The sequence below is a fragment of the Coregonus lavaretus genome, assembly GCF_964263955.1.
Source record: "Coregonus lavaretus genome assembly, chromosome: 31".
In the NCBI taxonomy this organism is placed as follows: Eukaryota; Metazoa; Chordata; class Actinopteri; order Salmoniformes; family Salmonidae; genus Coregonus; species Coregonus lavaretus.
The window spans coordinates 12,960,023-12,980,608 of NC_140018.1; the positions used below are offsets into that span (position 1 = coordinate 12,960,023).

Below are 20,586 nucleotides of genomic sequence, written 5' to 3' on the forward strand. Positions count from 1 at the left end.
GGTTAAATGCCTTTCTAAAGGGCACCATAGCTCTGACATCTGCTACCTTCCGCTTGCTCATTCCACTTTGTGCCTGTCCTGGGATTTGAATCAGAAACCCTCAGCTACTTTTCTGCCTTTTATCACCCCTGTAAGCTAACTACCACCTGATGACCTGATGGATCTGTATAACAGTTCAGATACAGCAGGAGTCATAGACAAAGCTGTTCCTCTCATAGACAGAGTCTATGGTGCTTTCTAGACAACTCGGAAACTCTGAACCTACTTTTTTTGCGTAGAGCTTCCTATTGGTTTATTCTGGAAAACTGTGAGGTCATCTTTCTACAATGAGTTTCCAATTCTGAAATTTCGGAGTTTCAGAGTTCTGAGATGTCTTGAACGCGGCACTAGTCTTTTCAAACCAGATCGAACGCAGCATTCAGTTTGGTTTAACCAGGCTACATGGTTGTCCCCTTGCATGCTTCTACACTTCAGCAATGGATGGAGAAGGTGTTTAAAGCCTCGATTTGAACCTTCTATGTGATTCTTTGTTCTCAGGTTTCTCAACGTTCTCCCCCTTCAAGTCACTATTTCTAGAGACTTTCAAGAGAGCAAAGGAACATTTTTGGGGGAATGCACTTTATTCCATTAAATGCAATTTATTCCATTAAAACAGTGTGGAAAACCCTGTAAACAAGAAAATCAGTGTGAAGACTCAAAACTCTAACAGATGGATGTGCTTTGTAACTAATAACATGCAAATTACATAAACTCCACAACCCTGTTCAGGAATTGTATGAAGAAACTCAAAGCTCTTTGCTGGCAAATACATTAATGCAATAATTTGCATTTATATAGCGCATTATTCAAATTCAAAGCATTTTATATGGAGGTAACTGATCCCATCTACCACCCATGTGTACAGTAGCATCCACAAGGCAGCCAATTTGTGCCAGAGCGGCCACTACACATCAGGGTTATATTCATTAGAGCACACTGTACCAAAGTGTTCTGCAACAGAAAACAAAAACGTGTGTTTGTTAATGGACAAGTTCAGATAGTCCTGCCTTGTTTCAGTCTGTTCAGTCTTCTGTTTGGTGTCTAATGAACCAGCTATCACTACTGTCATCAATATGACCTTTCATTCCCTGTCCTCCAAGGAGGTGGAGTTCAGAAACACTTTATTATTGATAGCTATTGATATGATTTATTAATCTTCTACCAGGGTGGTGGAGTTTAAGAAGCATGAGGGCAGGAACCCTCGTCTGCTGGTGGCCAAGATGGGCCAGGACGGCCATGACTGTTGCGCAGCAACTCACTGCCTTTCTGAAGACAAACAATGTATACGAAATGCTTCAGTCTGGTTTTAGACCCCATCATAGCACTGAGACTGCACTTGTGAAGGTGGTAAATGACCTTTTAATGGCGTCAGACCGAGGCTCTGCATCTGTCCTCGTGCTACTAGACCTTAGTGCTGCCTTTGACACCATCGATCACCACATTCTTTTGGAGAGACTGGAAACCCAAATTGGTCTACACGGACAAGTTCTGGCCTGGTTTAGATCCTACCTGTCGGAAAGATATCAGTTTGTCTCTGTGAATGGTCTGTCCTCCGACAAATCAACTGTACATTTCGGTGTTCCTCAAGGTTCCGTTTTAGGACCACTATTGTTTTCACTATATATTTTACCTCTTGGGGATGTTATTCGAAAACATAATGTTAACTTTCACTGCTATGCGGATGACACACAGCTGTACATTTCAATGAAGCATGGTGAAGCCCCAAAATTGCCCTCGCTAGAAGCCTGTGTTTCAGACATAAGGAAGTGGATGGCTGAAAACTTTTTACTTTTAAACTCGGACAAAACAGAGATGCTTGTTCTAGGTCCCAAGAAACAAAGAGATCTTCTGTTAAATCTGACAATTAATCTTGATGGTTGTAAAGTCGTCTCAAATAAAACTGTGAAGGACCTAGGCGTTACTCTTGACCCTGATCTCTCTTTTGACGAACATATCAAGACTGTTTCAAGGACAGCTTTTTTCCATCTACGTAACATTGCAAAAATCAGAAATTTTCTGTCCAAAAATGATGCAGAAAAATTAATCCATGCATTTGTTACTTCTAGGTTAGACTACTGCAATGCTCTATTTTCCGGCTACCCGGATAAAGCACTAAATAAACTTCAGTTAGTGCTAAATACGGCTGCTAGAATCCTGACTAGAACCAAGAAATTTGATCATATTACTCCAGTGCTAGCTTCCCTACACTGGCTTCCTGTTAAGGCAAGGGCTGATTTCAAGGTTTTACTGTTAACCTATAAAGCGTTACATGGGCTTGCTCCTACCTATCTTTCCGAGTTGGTCCTGCCGTACATACCAATACGTACGCTACGGTCACAAGACGCAGGCCTCCTAATTGTCCCTAGAATTTCTAAGCAAACAGCGGGAGGCAGGGCTTTCTCCTATAGATCTCCATTTTTATGGAACAGTATGCCTACCCATGTGAGAGACGCAGACTCGGTCTCAACCTTTAAGTCTTTACTGAAGACTTATCTCTTCAGTAGGTCATATGATTGAGTGTAGTCTGGCCCAGGAGTGTGAAGGTGAACGGAAAGGCTGGAGCAACGAACAGCCCTTGCTGTCTCTGCCAGGCCGGTTCCCCTCTCCACTGGGGTTCTCTGCCTCTAACCCTGTTGCAGGGGCTGAGTCACTGGCTTGCTGGTGCTCTTTCATGCCGTCCCTGGGAGGGGTGCGTCACTTGAGTGGGTTGAGTTACTGACGTGATCTTCCTGTCTGGGTTGGCGCCCCCCCCTTGGTTTGTGCTGTGGTGGAGACCTCTGTGGGCTATACTCGGCCTTGTCTCAGGATTGTAAGTTGGTGGTTGGGGATATCCCTCTAGTGGTGCGGGGGCTGTGCTTTGGCGGAGTGGGTGGGGTTATATCCTTCCTGTTTGGCCCTGTCCGGGGGTTTCTTCGGATGGGGCCACAGTGTCTCCGGACCGCTCCTGTCTCAGCCTCCAGTATTTATGCTGCAGTAGTTTATGTGTCGGGGGGCTGGGGTTAGTTGGTTATACCTGGAGTACTTCTCCTGTCTTATCCAGTGTCCTGTGTGAATTTAAGTATGCTCTCTCTAATTCTCTCGTTCTCTCTTTCTCTCTGAGAACCTGAGCCCTAGGACCATACGTCAGGACTACCGGGCATGATGACACCTTGCTGTCCCCAGTCCGCCTGGCCTTGCTGCTATTCCAGTTTCAACTGTTCTGCCTGCGGCTACGAAACCCCTACCTGTCCCAGACCTGCTGTTTTCAACTCTTAATGATCGGCTATGAAAAGCCAACTGAGAGACCTGAGCCCTAGGACCATACGTCGGGACTACCGGCCGTGGTGACTCCTTGCTGTCCCCAGTCCGCCTGGCCTTGCTGCTATTCCAGTTTCAACTGTTCTGCCTGCGGTTATGGAACCCCTACCTGTCCCAGACCTGCTGTTTTCAACTCTTAATGATCGGCTATGAAAAGCCAACTGAGATTTATTCCTGATTATTATTTGACCATGCTTGTCACTTATGAACATTTTTGAACATCTTGGCATGGTTCTGTTATAATCTCCACCCGGCACAGCCAGAAGAGGACTGGCCACCCCTCATAGCCTGGTTCCTCTCTAGGTTTCTTCCTAGGTTTTGCCTTTCTAGGGAGTTTTTCCTAGCCACCGTGCTTCTACACCTGCATTACTAGCTGTTTGGGGTTTTAGGCTGGGTTTCTGTACAGCACTTCGAGATATTAGCTGATGTAAGAAGGGCTATATAAAATAAAATTGATTGATTGATGACAGGGGGGCAAAGGTCATCGCCACGGGATTTGCCGACCAGGGTTTCGACGTCGACATCGGACCGCTCTTCCAGGTGAGCTTAGTAGCTAGATACTGGACTTGGGAAAGAAATACTCTTTCATTTCTCTTCAAGTGTTCAAAAAACAGGACAGCGTGTGAAGATCAACTGAGGCAGGGATTCAAACAAAAGCAGATAAACAACCTGTGTACTGTGATTGAGCCATTAACAGTGAATGTGATCCCTGCCATTGTCTGGGAAGTTGCCTTTATATATAAATCTATTGCTGTGCGTAGGTTGTTAATTTGTGTTGGATTGAATCCCGGCCTCAATGTTGTTTTAGTCATAACTTAACTAATTCTTACAGGTTCAGGCAGTCAATCACATATCAGCTATGCCAGGTATAACACAATGATCATACTATGGAACTCCGTGTGCTAACAATTGTCCTCTAATGCAGCAATGTTAACATGTGCAGACATACCACATAACACTCATACGTGGAAAAAGGTGGGTCATACCTCGGTCAAGCCTCCTTTCAAATGATTAAAGCTATAATTCATCTGTGTCTGTGAGTCCTTCTGGTCCACTCCATGGAAGGCAAATAAAACCAAAACATTCCCTACATAGGCATACCAAACTTCAAAGCTGCATACCGGCCTGTTAAACTACCAATTCACCACTGTTTTCACAATAAGGCTAATCTCAGTCTTATGTTCTGTTATTGGTTCTCAAGTAGCCACTTCCCCTTAGGTAGACCTACTGTACCCTATAGTCCTGAGTATCATTAGCAGGCAGCAGTCTCAACCTCTCTCTCCTAATCCCTCTCGCCTATCTCTCTCCTCTAGCCCCTCTTACCCCCTCGCCTAGTCATCCACTCTCCCTCAGCATCCCTCTCTCTTCCTACCCCTCTCTCCCTTATCCTCTCAGTCTCTCTCAGCCGCAGGATCAACAGCCAGAGAGAGCGGAGTGGGTAGGAGGGAGAGCGAGGGTAGACGTGTGTAATTAGGCAGCCCACCAGGAAGACAGCTCTCATACTGTGAATCAGTCATGCCGATAAACACAGACCATGTTGGCTACGTTGCTGCTGCTGCCTACCCCTGAGCCCTCTGCCCTCATCCGTTCTTCACTTGTCATTATTAGAACAAGGATAATTAGAAAAACACTCCAGTCGGCTCCCGACTGTTGACATTGAACTAAACAAACCACTAGCCCCTCTTTGTGTTGTGAGTTGAAACCATAGAAATATAATTGCTAGAAAAGGTAAAGCCTCTCAGACAAAGACAATTTGACTGGACCATTCAAATCAAATCAAATGGGGGGGGGGCAAATAGTCCGGGTAGCCATGATTAGCTGTTCAGGAGTCTTATGGCTTGGGGGTAGAAGCTGTTAAGAAGCCTTTTGGACCTAGACTTGGCGCTCCTGTACCACTTGCCGTGCGGTAGCAGAGAGAACAGTCTATGACTAGGGTGGCTGGAGTCTTTGACAATTTTTAGGGCCTTCCTCTGACACCGCCTGGTATAGAGGTCCTGGATGGCAGGAAGCTTGGCCCCAGTGATGTACTGGGCCGTACGCACTACCCTCTGTTGTGCCTTGCGGTCGGAGGCCGAGCAGTTGCCATACCAGGCGGTGATGCAACCAGTCAGGATGCTCTCGTTGGTGCAGCTGTATAACTTTTTGAGGATCTGAGGACCCATGCCAAATCTTTTCAGTCTCCTGAGGGGGAATAGGCTTTGTCGTGCCTTCTTCACGACTGTCTTAGTGTGTTTGGACCATGATAGTTTGTTGGTGATGTGGACACCAAGGTACTTGAAGCTCTCAACCTGTTCCACTACATCCCTATCGATGAGAATGGGGGCGTGCTCAGTCCTCTTTTTTTCCCTGTAGTCCACAATCACCTCCTTCATGGGGCTACACTCAGTCATTATATTTCTATGGCTGAAACTAAGGTGAACGCTGATGCCGCCCCTAGATGAACAGTGCCCTCTTTGCCAAAGGCAGGGGCATCTTGTCCACGCCCAGCGCGCCTCTTGATTGTGTTGGAGAGTTGCAGCGCAGCGTAGCCTATACGGTAGAAAGAGTATATAGCCTCTGTGGCCTTTTCTGTAGCCTATAGGGCAACCAAATATATGACAATGTCATGAGACAGACACTTTTTACATCATGCGTGTTTCCGATCAAATGGCCTAAATGGTACCCTACCAAATAACAATGCGCTTCGATGTGAATATGAATGAACATGTTAACAAACACAACATATCCTAAAAACAGGATGGGTTAAAGTAAATGGACAGTAGCCTAGGGAATGAAATTAGGCTACTCATGACTGTTGTCCGGGAGTTTCACTCAGTGGGCTAAATTGTCAAAATAATGAGCGACTCGTCCATTTCTGATCTGATCATGGCGAAGAAGAAAATACGAACTACATTTTCCAAGATAACGCAACGCCTGATAATCTTGGGTAGTTAAAATAGGCAACACTTGAGTTTCATCTTTGCGGAAGCTAAGAATTCTTCCTACAATTTCGACCAATCTGCGTGCCAGTTATGATTTTCATGGACCAGTTTCATTTCAATAATAACGTTTTAGTTTCTCAAAATCATTGTCACATGGTTACAAAAATGACTGAGAAGCTCAGCTTATTATTAGTTGTGGTCAGAAATCAGACGTCCCCAAATTCACACTTTCCTACATTTGCACGCAGCAGGCCAGGTAGCCTACTTTTATGCATAGTGGTCCTCTGTAGCTCAGCTGGTAGAGCACGGCGCTTGTAACGCCAAGGTAGTGGGTTCGATCCCCGGGACCACCCACACACAAAAATGTATGCACACACGACTGTAAGTCGCTTTGGATAAAAGCGTCTGCTAAATGGCATATTATTATTATTATTATTATTATTATTATTATTATGCATGCTCAGGCGCGCGCACTCGGTCAACATTAGCAGCACAGAGAAACAAACCATACACATGCTCATTGCTCACATGGAGCGCTGCAAACAAAAGACAATGAAAACATTTATAAAACTCGTAAATGATGGTATGAAATAAACCAAAACTTGTTTCTCACAAGTGTAGCAGGTTGCAAACAATGTTTCCACTCCGAGAATGAGAATGGTAAATTATTGTAATTAATACATGCATTAACAGGAATTTATGTAACCAAATGACGGGGATTAATGGTAAATGTTCTACTGGTGACATACAGTATGTAATGGGGAAAAAAAAAATTTCAACAATTCACACAATTAAACAATTAATGCGCAAGAATTGGCAGGACACAGCTGAGTGCATTCTGGAGAGCTGAGTGCATTCTGGAGAGCTGAGTGCATTCTGGAGAGCTGAGTGCATTCTGGAGAGCTGAGTGCATTCTGGAGAGCTGAGTGCATTCTGGAGAGCTGAGTGCATTCTGGAGAGCTGAGTGCATTCTGGAGAGCTGAGTGCATTCTGGAGAGAGATGCACCTATATATTCACCACACACCCTTCCCCTTCTTTTCTCAACGTTTGAAATTATACTCAAGACACATTATCTTCACACATATTTTAGATGCTTTTCACTGATAGCCGCAACTCAATAATCATCTAGGCCTATTGCCACACGTGCTGCCCAAATAGCAGACTTCCTGACTTAGGCATAGGCCTCCGAGCTTGTGACTTGAAACAATCCACAACATAAAAAAAAAAAGAAGCTAATGATCCTCTGTGGTTAAGTCATGCTCTGTGGTGAAGTATTTTAAATGATTTATTTCAATTTACTTTAGGACACGCCGCCTATGGTAGCTCATATTCAGAGCTTGAATAACCAAAATGATTAGTCTTTGTCTAAGGCACTGCATCTCAGTGCTTGAGGCGTCACTACAGACCCCCTGGTTCGATTCCAGGCTGTATCACAACCGGCCGTGATTGGGAGTCCCATAGGGCGGCGCACAATTGGCCCTGCGTCGTCCGGGTTTGGCCGGTGTAGGCCGTCATTGTAAATAAGAATTTGTTCTTAACTGACTTGCCTAGTTAAATAAAGGTAAAATAAAAAATAAAAGCAACTGCCTGTTTTACTAATGGGTAGGCTACCACATGGATAGGCATTCATTAAAGTACATTGTGGGCCAACACTGTATAGCCTAGGCTACTATTCTACTTTGCGGGGACAGGAGGAGGGCGTACAGTTTTTTGTCTCGCCTAGGGCGTCATATTGGTAAGGACCGGGCCTGCAAGCAATACATCAAAAGTAAAAAATATAATAAAAAAGGCATTACAAACGGCTAAGTGGCATTTAAAAATATCGCAGCCTTTTGCGATATGGAAATTGCGCATGTCTATATTGCAATTTCGATTAAAATGTGGTTAATCGTGCAGCCCTATGTCAAACACACACTACTCACTGCTGTCAACACTCATGGTTACTTTGAGTTATTTGTCAGCATAACTATTGATCCAACACCTCAAGACTTCAGCCAGAGTACACACACTCTCTCTCTCACATGTCACTTTATTTACTTTCTCAGCTTTCACTTTTTCTAGCTTCTCTGACTAGTTTTGATTTAGTGCACAATGACTCTTTTGAATAACATTGTATGAATATTGTCAAGCAACACATGACCCAATCCCTCAGTGATGATAATGTCTATTCATCTCTTGTGGCTGTATCTCTTCTCTTCTCAATCATGTGTTTTGTATTTCCCGTTCCATTCAGACCAGACCAAACAGACCTGGGCCGTCTCAGCCTTGAAATGGGACAGCAGTATGGTGGGCATTATTGGAATATCTAATGATAATATCATATATAGTTAGACTTTTTTTGCCCATGTGATTGCATTTTCTGGACTTTTCTGGCCATTTCCCCCCATTTTTCCTCTGAGACCTCATTAATGTATAGATTATAGGCTAGAGTATAGGATAGATAACACTAGCCTAGTTAACAGTATGACTGACGCACCAGAAGGATCTGAGTTGACATTTGATGGGATTGGGTACAGATATGGCCATAACTCACACGGTTAGAAGTAATAAATCCGATCTTATTACAGACTCCTCTTCAGGTGTCGGATCATTTTTATTTATATAACCTTAATTTAACAGGGCAAGTCAGTTAAAGATGAACTCTCAAACTTTTGTATAATTTCAGCCAGTAGTTTTGAAAGTGGTGCTCACATGGCATCATACCCTGGGTTGTCCTATGTTTGTTGGATTGTGAAGAAAATTTGTAGTATTTGAATGCAGTCATGACTCCATTCTATGCGCAGCCAAATTACGATCTGCTTCTCTGAATTGCCTAGTGAAATTCTAACACTAAGATCGTATTTTATAATTTAGATAGACATGTTAGCAATATAACAAGCTTTCAAATTATGCCCACCTGACCCAAATTGCGATTTATAATGGTCAGTTTTTGGATTGCGTAAACAACAGTAATTGTGTAAAGGGGGGATGCAGGGCTGTGTTCCAAAGAAAACAACTACAAGTGTGTTTGCTCTAGTTCCTCAACAGCACAGCTAGGAGAGCTAAAAAAAACACCTTATAGTTGAAGATTCTTCTTTGAGTCATAATAGTGCATTGAAATTACTTAGGAACTGTGTACACTTTGGAGAGGTGTGTGGCCACTTGGAAACACCAGTTAGACCTCTCCCTCAAACCCTTGTCATTTTTTTTTGTCTTATGTTGCACCTACCCCAAATTTTCCAAGAATATTCTTATTTTGTTGCTGAATGTATCCAGGCTATTTTCAGATTTCGTTATCAACAAATGCGGCGAAAAGTACAGTATATGTAAAATGCTCATAAAATCAACAGTGTAGTGTTTGGATTCAGTCTTGTGTCAGGTGAACTGTTGTGTTCTCACCTTTAGTCTAATAATTTTCCCATAATCTCCAAACTGTTCCCTTTTAATTGCTACCATGGGTATGCATATATATGCTTTCCATATTTCTTCTGTAAGAAACATTTCAATTTATCCCTATCCATATAGGCCAATTCCCATGAGTGTAAGGGGTTAAGATCAGTCATTACAATCTATGCCTCATGGCCAGGCAACATACATAAAGCCAACACGTATTATAGACAGTATGTTTCTTCCCCGACATTTTTACGATACAGATTTTCCACATCAGTGGCACTGGTTCTACTACTAACGAGATGACGACTACTACTAACGTGATGTGGTTGTCTCACCTAGCTATCTTAAGATGAATGCACTAACTGTAAGTCGCTCTGGATAAGAGTGTCTGCTAAACGACTAAAATGTAAATGACTACTGTACTTTAATACTACTTTGTTCTTGTTGTTTGCTCCTCTATAGACCCCTCTGGAGGTGGCCCAGCAGGCTGTGGATGCAGACGTCCACTGTGTTGGGGTCAGCACGCTGGCCGCAGGACACAAGACCCTGGTCCCAGAGCTCATCAAGGAGCTACGCAACCTCAACCGCCCTGACATCCTGGTCATCTGTGGAGGGGTCATCCAACCTCAGGTACACTATAGCCTCTGACCCCTAACCCAACCTCAACCGCCCTGACATCCTGGTCATCTGTGGAGGGGTCATCCCATCTCAGGTACACTATAGCCTCTGACCCCTAACCCAACCTGGGGTCATCCCACCTCGGGTACAGTAACCTCTGACTTCCTAGAATGATGAGCCCCTTCTCTTTCCAATACCAAATAATTATTTCTGATACCAAAGTCCTTGTCTTAAAAACCCCCCAGCAACAAACAAGTTCAAAATCTAGTTCCAAGTTAATTTGCCATGTGTAAAGAATACATTGGAAAACTCACTCACTCAAGCTCTCACAATAAAAACTCAATAAAAACACAATAAAACAGCAAGAAAGAAATACACACACAATACTCACTCTTTCCCACTATCTATTTTCTCTCTGCAGAATACTGAACAGTGGTAGTGGTGTTTCCTCATAAAAAGCCACAGGAAAGTCGTCGATAACGCGTCCACAGAAAATTGCTTTCCAAATGTAAAATGTTTTGGGTGAAGTTCCCATTTAAATAGTTCCAATACAAATACACTACATGGCCGAAAGTATGTGGACACCGGCTCGTCGAACATCTCATTCCAAAATCATGGGCATTAATATAGAGTTGGTCCCCCCTTTGCTGCTATAACAGCCTCCACTCTTCTGGGAAGGCTTTCCGCTAGATGTTGGAACATTGCTGCGGGGACTTGCTTCCATTCAGCCACGAGCATTAGTGAGGTCGGGCACTGATGTTGGGCGATTAGGCCTGGCTCGCAGTCGGCGTTCCAATTCAACCCAAAGGTGTTCGATGGGATTGTGGTCAGGGCTCTGTGCAGGCCAGTCAATCGCTTTGTGCACCGGGGCATTCTGAAATGGGAATGGGCCATCCCCAAGCTTTTGCCACAAAGTTGGAAGCACAGAATCGTCTATAATGTCATCGTATGCTATAGCGTTGAGATTTCCCTTCACTGGAACTAAGGGGCCTAGCCCGAACAATGAAAACCAGCCCCAGACCATTATTCCTCCTCCACCAAACTTTACAGTTGGCACTATGCATTGGGGCAGGTAGCGTTCTCCTGGCATCCGCCAAACCCAGATTCGTCCATTGGACTGCCAGATGGTGAAGCGTAATTCATCACTCTAGAGAACGCGTTTCCAATGTTCCAGAGTTCAATGGCGGTGAGCTTTACACCACTCCAGCCAACGCTTGGCATTGCGCATGGTGATCTTAGGCTTGTGTGCGGCTGCTCGGCCATGGAAACCCATTTCATGAAGCTCCCAACGAAAAGTTATTGTATTGACGTTGCTTCTAGAGGCAGTTTGGAACTCTGTAGTGAGTGTTGTAACCGACGACAGATGATTTTTACGTGCTATGCGCTTCAGCACTCGGCTGAGCCGTTATTGCTCCTAGATGTTTCCACTTCAAAATAACAGCACTTACAGTTGACCGGGGCAGCTCTAGCAGGGCAGAAATTTGACAAACTGACTTGTTGGAAAGGTGGCATCCTATGACGGTGCCACGTTGAAAGTCACTGAGCCCTTCATTAAGGCCACTCTACTGCCAATGTTTTCCTTTGGAGATTGAATGGCTGTGTGCTCGATTTTATACACCTGTCAGCAACGGGTGTGGCTGAAATAGCCGAATCCACTAATTTGAAGGAGAGTCCACATACATTTGTGTATATATAGGGTATTGGCATATAAAAAGTGCAGAGGTCAAATCTATGAGCATGTTCAGTGATATGGATATGAACTGTCCTCTCACCTGTGGGGACACACTCTTTTCACGGCAATTCGATAGAAAGTGATTTTCATAACAAGTTAGGAGAGTTTTTTCCCTAACCCTTTTCCTAACCTTAACCTTAGTTTCCTAACCTGCTACGTTAATTCTCCTAACCTGCTGCATAAGTTCTCCTAACCTGCTACGAAAAAGAGTGTTTCCCCTCACCTGTGCTAACCCTTCCTGGTCACCTGGCTACCTACAGTGAGGGAAAAAAGTTTTTGATCCCCTGCTGATTTTGTACATTTGCCCACTGACAAAGAAATGATCAGTCTATAATTTTAATGGTAGGTTTATTTGAACAGTGAGAGACAGAATAACAACAACAAAAATCCAGAAAAACGCATGTCAAAAATGTTATAAATTGATTTGCATTTTAATGAGGGAAATAAGTATTTGACCCCTCTGCAAAACATGACTTAGTACTTGGTGGCAAAACCCTTGTTGGCAATCACAGAGGTCAGACGTTTCTTGTAGTTGGCCACCAGGTTTGCACACATCTCAGGAGGGATTTTGTCCCACTCCTCTTTGCAGATCTTCTCCAAGTCATTAAGGTTTCGAGGCTGACGTTTGGCGACTCGAACCTTCAGCTCCCTCCACAGATTTTCTATGGGATTAAGGTCTGGAGACTGGCTAGGCCACTCCAGGACCTTAATGTGCTTCTTCTTGAGCCACTCCTTTGTTGCCTTTGTCGTGTGTTTTGGGTCATTGTCATGCTGGAATACCCACCCTGGAATACCCATCCATGACCCATTTTCAATGCCCTGGCTGAGGGAAGGAGGTTCTCACCCAAGATTTGACGGTACATGGCCCCCGTCCATCGTCCTTTGATGCGGTGAAGTTGTCCTGTCCCCTTAGCAGAAAAACACCCCCAAAGCATAATGTTTCCACCTCCATGTTTGACAGTGGGGATGGTGTTCTTGGGGTCATAGGCAGCATTCCTCCTCCTCCAAACACGGCGAGTTGAGTTGATGCCAAAGAGCTCGATTTTGGTCTCATCTGACCACAGCACTTTCACCCAGTTCTCCTCTGAATCATTCAGATGTTCATTGGCAAACTTCAGACGGGCCTGTATATGTGCTTTCTTGATTGAGTAGGGGGACCTTGCGGGCGCTGCAGGATTTCAGTCCTTCACGGCGTAGTGTGTTACCAATTGTTTTCTTGGTGACTATGGTCCCAGCTGCCTTGAGATCATTGACAAGATCCTCCCGTGTAGTTCTGGGCTGATTCCTCACCGTTCTCATGATCATTGCAACTCCACGAGGTGAGATCTTGAATGGAGCCCCAGGCCGAGGGAGATTGACAGTTATTTTGTGTTTCTTCCATTTGCGAATAATCGCACCAACTGTTGTCACCTTCTCACCAAGCTGCTTGGCGATGGTCTTGTAGCCCAGTCCAGCCTTGTGTAGGTCTACAATCTTGTCCCTGACATCCTTGGAGAGCTCTTTGGTCTTGGCCATGGTGGAGAGTTTGGAATCTGATTGATTGATTGCGTCTGTGGACAGGTGTCTTTTATACAGGTAACGAGCTGAGATTAGGAGCACACTCTTAAAGGGAGTGCTCCTAATCTCAGCTTGTTACCTGTATAAAAGACACCTACAAGCCAGAAATCTTTCTGATTGAGAGGGGGTCAAATACTTATTTCCCTCATTAAAATGCAAATCAATTTATAACATTTTTGACATGCGTTTTTCTGGATTTTTTTGTTGTTATTCTGTCTCTCACTGTTCAAATAAACCTACCATTAAAATTATAGACTGATCATTTCTTTGTCAGTGGGTAAACGTACAAAATCAGCAGGGGATCAAATACTTTTTTCCCTCACTGTATACACAGTGACCCATGACCCCAACATATGGTGCCCTCTAGTGTACACACAAGATAAAATAACCCTTGACAGGCAACATATACACAATACATAGCATGACACATATACAGGCCAAAACAGCTCCTACAATAGTGTAAACGATGCCAGCACTAGCTGCCAGCAGTGTGTCTATCATTAAGTAGGAAAATAAAGTATACCAGTTTAGTCTCTCTGCTTGACCAAATAGTAGAATGACTCGTAGCCTGCTTGGTTAAACACTACATATCACTCTGTTATTCTGAGTGTCCCAGGGGGGTGAACATTCATCTTCTGCAGAATAATAAACAGACATGGTTCTAAAGCCACAGTGCTTTGTTCACACAGAAAGACGAGATGATAGCTGCAACTCCTCAGACTCTCAAAGACAGTTTGTATGTTCTTTGATGGAGTATGTACTTTGATTCGAGAGTGGAGTGGGAAAAAAATGCAATAAATTACTTTTCTGTGTAGTGTTGCACGGTATACCGAAACTTCTGTACATTTAAGCTACAAAAAAAAAAACGGTTTGGTGAGAGGATCAAGTCTGTCTATCAGCACAGCCCCATTTTATAGCGTGAAGCGCAAAGAGCCTGCTCCACTTACTCATTGCTAGGCTGCATTGTTGTCGCCTGACCAGAGGAGGCTGGTCGGAGGAGCAATAGGAGGGCAGGCTCATTGTAATGGCTGGAATGGAATATTTGGAATGGAGTTAAACGTGGTTTCCATATGTTAGATGTGTTTGATACTATGTCATATATTCCATTACAGCCATTACAATTAGCCTGTCCTCATATAGCTCCTCCCACCAGCCTTCTCTACTCCCCACTCATTCTGCACAGAAATTAACACACTTGAATAATGCAACACGGTATGTAGAAATGTTTTAACTGTGCATTACTGTTCACAAAACGTTATCCATACAGGCTATAACACTTTTACAATGCAAGACGATACCGGTAGCTTCCAGCTTTGATTGTAGGCTAACTTTCCTTGCTAGCTTACAGCTGAATTCACTACCCTAGTACTTAGTACTAGTATTTTTTGTGATAATATGCAAACCATAATGAAAAATATGCTGATTTCAAAGCTGACTGTCACCAAAAACGTTATTGACTTCATAACAAATTTAAAATGTAATGATATTGAACTCAAAAGATGCCCAACGATTGAACAGAGCAGTAGCTGATTTTATCTGTCTGGATCAAGTGCCATTCTGTGACTTTGGCTAATACGCCTTTTTGTATTTTTTTTGTGGTACTAAACATGGTATCAGTATCGAAGTCAAAATTCTGGTATCGTGACTGACAACATTATTTCTGTGTGACTTTGAACAATTTCCTAAAGCAAATGTTTGTCCACGTACTACATTCTCCACAGTGTTGATCTATTGACAGTGTGAGAACGTGAAGGCTAGCATGGTAAAAACACAAGGCAAGGAAAACAATTCCTACATCATTTCACTTCCCTTTGAACAAGCCTTCCCTTGTGTCTGTCAGACATTTTGTAATCTGTGCTGAACACCATGAGGGAAACTCAAGTGACCATCTTCAGAAAACAGGCCCGAGGCAAACCATTGTCTCTTCTCAATAGTGAACCCAGTGGCTTAGTGTTTTTTAAAACTGTGAATCAGCTTTAATGTGAGGCTATAGCGGTATGCGGCTGGATCATTCCACCAGTTCGATGCCTTTTGAGATGTGTAACTTGGTGGGACATTTTTTTTTATTTCACCTCCATTTTAACATTCTGTTATAAAGAGCATATGTTCAACTTAATAAAAAACATGTTTTCCCATCTCAAAAGGTTAAATACAAAAATGACTATAGTAATTGCCTATTAAGTGCCAAATAAAGTAACACGGTTGACCATACATATCAGGGTTGAAGATGTAATCTTAAATCAGCCATAAATCCCCTTGTGACAGGGTGAATGGAACCTTGTTATATGCAACAGGGAGGGGCTATTGAAGGCAAGTTTGATTAAAAAAAAGAAATTGTTAAAACATTTCTAGCCTGTCTATCTATGGGTAACAGGGTTGACGTGTTATGCTCGACCCACTCAGTTTTCCACCACAAAGCACTAGAAAATGGCCAAAAAGAGTAGAACAAGCTTACCTGCTTTTACACTATGAGATGTTCAATGTTTCTTTTGAAAAAAATATTTTAAAAGGATTAGTTTCACCATATTAAAAGGAAAGTTCAATTCACGTTCAACAGGGCTGACCTTAAAATGAGGGACACATTTATTTTTATTTTTTATTCATATTATGAGAACACGAATCCTGCAAACTACTGCAAGCACTAATGTCAACATTGGCCAAGACAATGTCTAAGTTCCGTCTGGCAGTGGTCCAGCTACACGTGACGAAGGTCAAAGCTGACAACCTCTCCAGAGCCCGGGGGCTTATCAGCGAAGCAGCTGGACATGGGGCCAAAGTGATGGTCTTACCTCCGTGCTTCAACTCCCCCTATGGAACTGACTTCTTCCCTGAGTATGCAGAGAAGATCCCTGGAGAGTGCAGCCAGGTTCTGTCAGAGGCAGCCAAGGAGAGCCAGGTATATCTGGTGGGAGGCTCCATCCCTGAGGAGGATGATGGAGGGAAGCTGTATAACACGTGTCCAGTGTTTGGACCTGACGGCAGCCTGGTGCTCAAACACAGGAAGATCCACCTATTTGACATCGACGTTCCAGGGAAGATCCGTTTCCAGGAGTCAGAGACACTGAGCCCAGGGAGCAACCTGTCATTGTTCGACACACCATACTGTAGGGTGGGTGTAGGGATCTGCTATGACATGAGGTTTCAGAGCTGGCCCAACTCTACGCTAAGAAAGGATGTCAGCTGTTGGTCTACCCTGGAGCATTCAACATGACCACCGGGCCGGCCCACTGGGAACTGCTGCAGAGAGGAAGGGCGGTTGATAACCAGGTGTACGTGGCCACAGCTTCCCTGCCAGAGATGAGACAGCCTCCTACGTGGCCTGGGGTCACAGCACTGTCGTTAGCCCCTGGGGAGAGGTGATATCTAAGGCAGGGTCTGAAGAGGCTGTTGTTTACGCAGACATTGACCTGCAGTATTTGGCCAACGTTCGTCAACAGATCCCCACCACAGCCCAACGCCACAGTGACATCTACACAGTGAACGCAGTGCAGGAGGGATGAACTTTAACCCCTGAACCCTGACCTCTTAGCTATGATACAAACTGAGCCAATCTGAGCCAATCAGGAGTTACAGTAAACAGACCTGTCTATTCTTGGTGTGAAACACATGCCTCTGTAATGTGGAGAAATTGATGGATGAAGAATATGAGTGTTGGCTACACAGCTGTTCGTGCCTACAATACATGATTCAGTTGTGACTAACAATGTAGTAGTAGTAGTATGAAAAATGTGTGCACTCACTGTAAGTCACTGTAACTGTAAGTCGCTCTGGATAAGAGCATCTGCTAAATGACTAAAATGTAAAATTTAAATGTTGTTTTACCTAAAATGAATCACTAATTACATGAGAAGAAATTATAATCTACAGAAATGACTTTGTCAAAGCTACAAAATAACTAGTGCTTTACAATGATGGTATAAACTTGGAGAAATGTTGGGGTGAACTGGGTTAAAATGCTGAATTTGAGCACTTTAGCAAGTCTTTATTCATATATAAAATTATTGATAACAGGCTTTAACAATTCAATATTGGTTCACAATTTCTACATAACATTTCAAAGGGCACTCACAGTCAGGTCGTTCCACGAAATGAATGCCCTTTGATATTTTATGTAGAAATTGTGAACCAATATTGAATTTTAAAAGCCTATGGGGTTTTTCATCCCTCGAGGGATAACGTGTTCTGTTGCATGTATGGATTAAGGTAGCCCACTGTCTTTTAATGGCAACCACCCCAGAGACCTGTACTGGGGAATAGCAGTCTTTGATCAAGTTCCTGGTGATACACTGTATTAATACTAAAGACTATATTTACTGTATTAATACTAAAGACTATATACACTGAGTGTACAAAACATATTTCCATGACATAGACTGACCAGGTGAATCCAGGTGAAAGCTATGGTTCCTTATTGAGGTCTCTTGTTAAATCCACTTCAATCAGTGTAGATGAAGGGGAGGAGACATGTTAAAGAATTATTTTTAAGGATTGTGTATGTGTGCCATTCAAAGGGTGAATGGGCAAGACAAAAGATTTAAGTGCCTTTGAACAGAGTATGGTAGTAGGTGCCAGGCGCACAGGTTTGAGTGTGTCAAGAACTGCAACGCTGCTGGGTTTTCACGCTCAAGAGTTTCCTGTGTGTATCAAGAATGGTCCACCACCCAAAGGACATCCAGCCAACTTGACACAACTGTGGGAAGCATTGGAGTCATCATGGGCCAGCAGCCCGATGGAACGCTTTCGACACCTTGTGGAGTCCACGCCCCGACGAATTGAGGCTGTTCTGAGGGCAAAAGGGGGTGCAACTCAATATTAGGAAGGTGTTCCTAATGTTTTGTACACTCAGTGTATACTGTATTAATACTAAAGACTATAATTTATATACTGTATTAATACTGAAGACTATATATACTGTATTAATAGTAAAGACTATATATACTGTATAAGTAGACTAATTGGCCTAATGGTGATGTAATGTGATTGATACAGTATGTACTGTAGGTGTGAATGATGAGAGATGGTTCTCTGAGGACCCTGTTATTAAAGAACTAGCTATAACAAGGTGTGTGTGTGTGTGTGTGTGTGTGTGTGTGTGTGTGTGTGTGTGAAATAACTGAAATAAGTTAAACAAGATGTGAGAGAAATCATTAACACTTTCATCAAGGGGCTTTCATAGGAGAAAGAATAAGGCTATTTTCAGGAAAACATATTCATAACAAGTACTCTTCATAGAAAATACCATTAGCAGTGTATGGGTGCTTAGAAAATCCTGTATGGGTGCTTAAAATATCCTCTATGGGTGTTTGGAATATCCTGTATGGGTGCTTAGAAGGTGACAGCAGTGGAGAATGTAGAAAGCTTCAAGTTCCTCAGTGTCCACATCACTGACAATCTGAAATGGTCCACTGACAATCTGAAATGGTCCACCCACACAGACAGTGTGGTGAAGAAGGTGCAACAGCGCCTCCTCAACCTCAGGAGGCTGAAGAAATTTGTCTTGGGCCCCTAAGACCTCAGAAACGTTTACAGATGCACAATTGAGAGCATCCTGTCGGGCTGTATCACTGCCTGCTACGGCAACTGCACCACCCGCAACCGCAGGTCTGCCCAATGCATCACTGGGAGCACACTGCCTGCCCTCCAGTACACCTACAGCACCCGATGTCAAAGGAAGGTCAAAAAGATAATCAAGGACATCAACCACCCGAGCCACAGCCTATTCACCCCGCTATCATCCAGAAGACGAGGTCAGTACACGTGCATCAAAAATGGGACCGAGAGACTGAAAAACTGCTTCTATCTCAAGTCCATCCGACTGTTAAATAGCCATCACTAGCCGGCTACCACCCGGTTACTCAACCCTGCACCCTAGAGGCTGCTGCCCTATATACATAGACAAGGAATCATTGGCCACTTTAATAATGTTTATATACTGCTTTACTCATCTCATATGTATATACTGTATTCTCTTCTACTGTATTTTAGTCAATGCCACTCCGACATTGCTCGTCCTAATATTTATATATTTCTTAATTCCATTATTTTACTTTTAGATTTGTGTATTGTTGTGAATTGTTAGAAACGACTGCACTGTTGGAGCTATGAACACAAGCATTTTGCTACACCCGCAATAACATCTGCTAAATATGTGTATGTGACCAATAAGATTTGATTTGATTTGAATATCCTGTGTGGGTGCTTAGAATATCCTACCGAGGCGCTTGAAAAGCAAATAATCTATGCTTTACTATTCACAAATAATATAATGATGATAATATATGCCATTTAGCAGACGGTTTGACACTTAAGTCAAAGTGACTTAAGAAAACTATTATAAATGCATGAGTACTTATAGTACATGACAAGAGGGCTTGATAAGCAAATAATAACATACTGTAGAACATGTCATCCGTATCCTATGGGTGCATAAAATACCCCACATCATCACTTTACTGTTGTAGAATAAACACTTAAATGCTAATGGTCTCATGGTTGGATTGTGTAACTGTGAGCCTGTATTAGGATAAACACAGGAAGGGTAGGCCCATTACAGTACATATGACACATTATACACGTGGTAGACGCATTGCTGATGCACACACACAGACACACACAACCAAAGTAAAATTGTCAGTGGACCTTGTCCAAAAGAACAGCGCCGGAAGAAGATGGCTGCCGTTTTACAGCCCTCTAACCAATTGTACTACTATGTGTGTTTTTCCGCGTTATTTGTAATTTATTTTGTACATAATGTTTCTGCCATCGTCTCTTATAACCAAAGAGAGCTTCTGGATATCAGGACAGCGATTACTCACCTCGCGTTGGACGAATACTTTTTCTTCAACGAGGCGTTCGCGAAGGATATTCTACAGACTCCCGACAAGGCCCAGATCCCCGTCATTCGCGTGAGGAAGAGACGGAGATATCGTGGACGCAGATCCGGGTGCCTTGTAAGGATCCGACGGCGAACGAGTAAACTGCCTCTCCCATCAATCCTATTAGCCAATGTTCAATCTTTTGAGAATAAAATTGACGATTTAAGATTACGG

The 20,586-nt window shown here is 43.3% G+C and overlaps 1 protein-coding gene and 1 pseudogene across 2 annotated transcripts in view; both read left to right on the plus strand.

The window, feature by feature from the left end:
- Nucleotides 1–20,586, plus strand: part of mmut (methylmalonyl CoA mutase) — a gene marked incomplete at both ends in the record, with an annotated part of 67,656 nt that overhangs the window by 40,532 nt on the left and 6,538 nt on the right. Inside the window, 3 exon segments of the mRNA XM_084149159.1 lie at nt 1,205–1,282; nt 3,807–3,876; nt 10,093–10,260. Coding sequence (XP_084005285.1) covers nt 1,205–1,282; nt 3,807–3,876; nt 10,093–10,260 — 316 coding nt within the window.
- Nucleotides 16,182–17,222, plus strand: LOC311106452 (omega-amidase NIT2-like; annotated as a pseudogene). Its single transcript has one exon. The product of its transcript is annotated as an omega-amidase NIT2-like (transcript).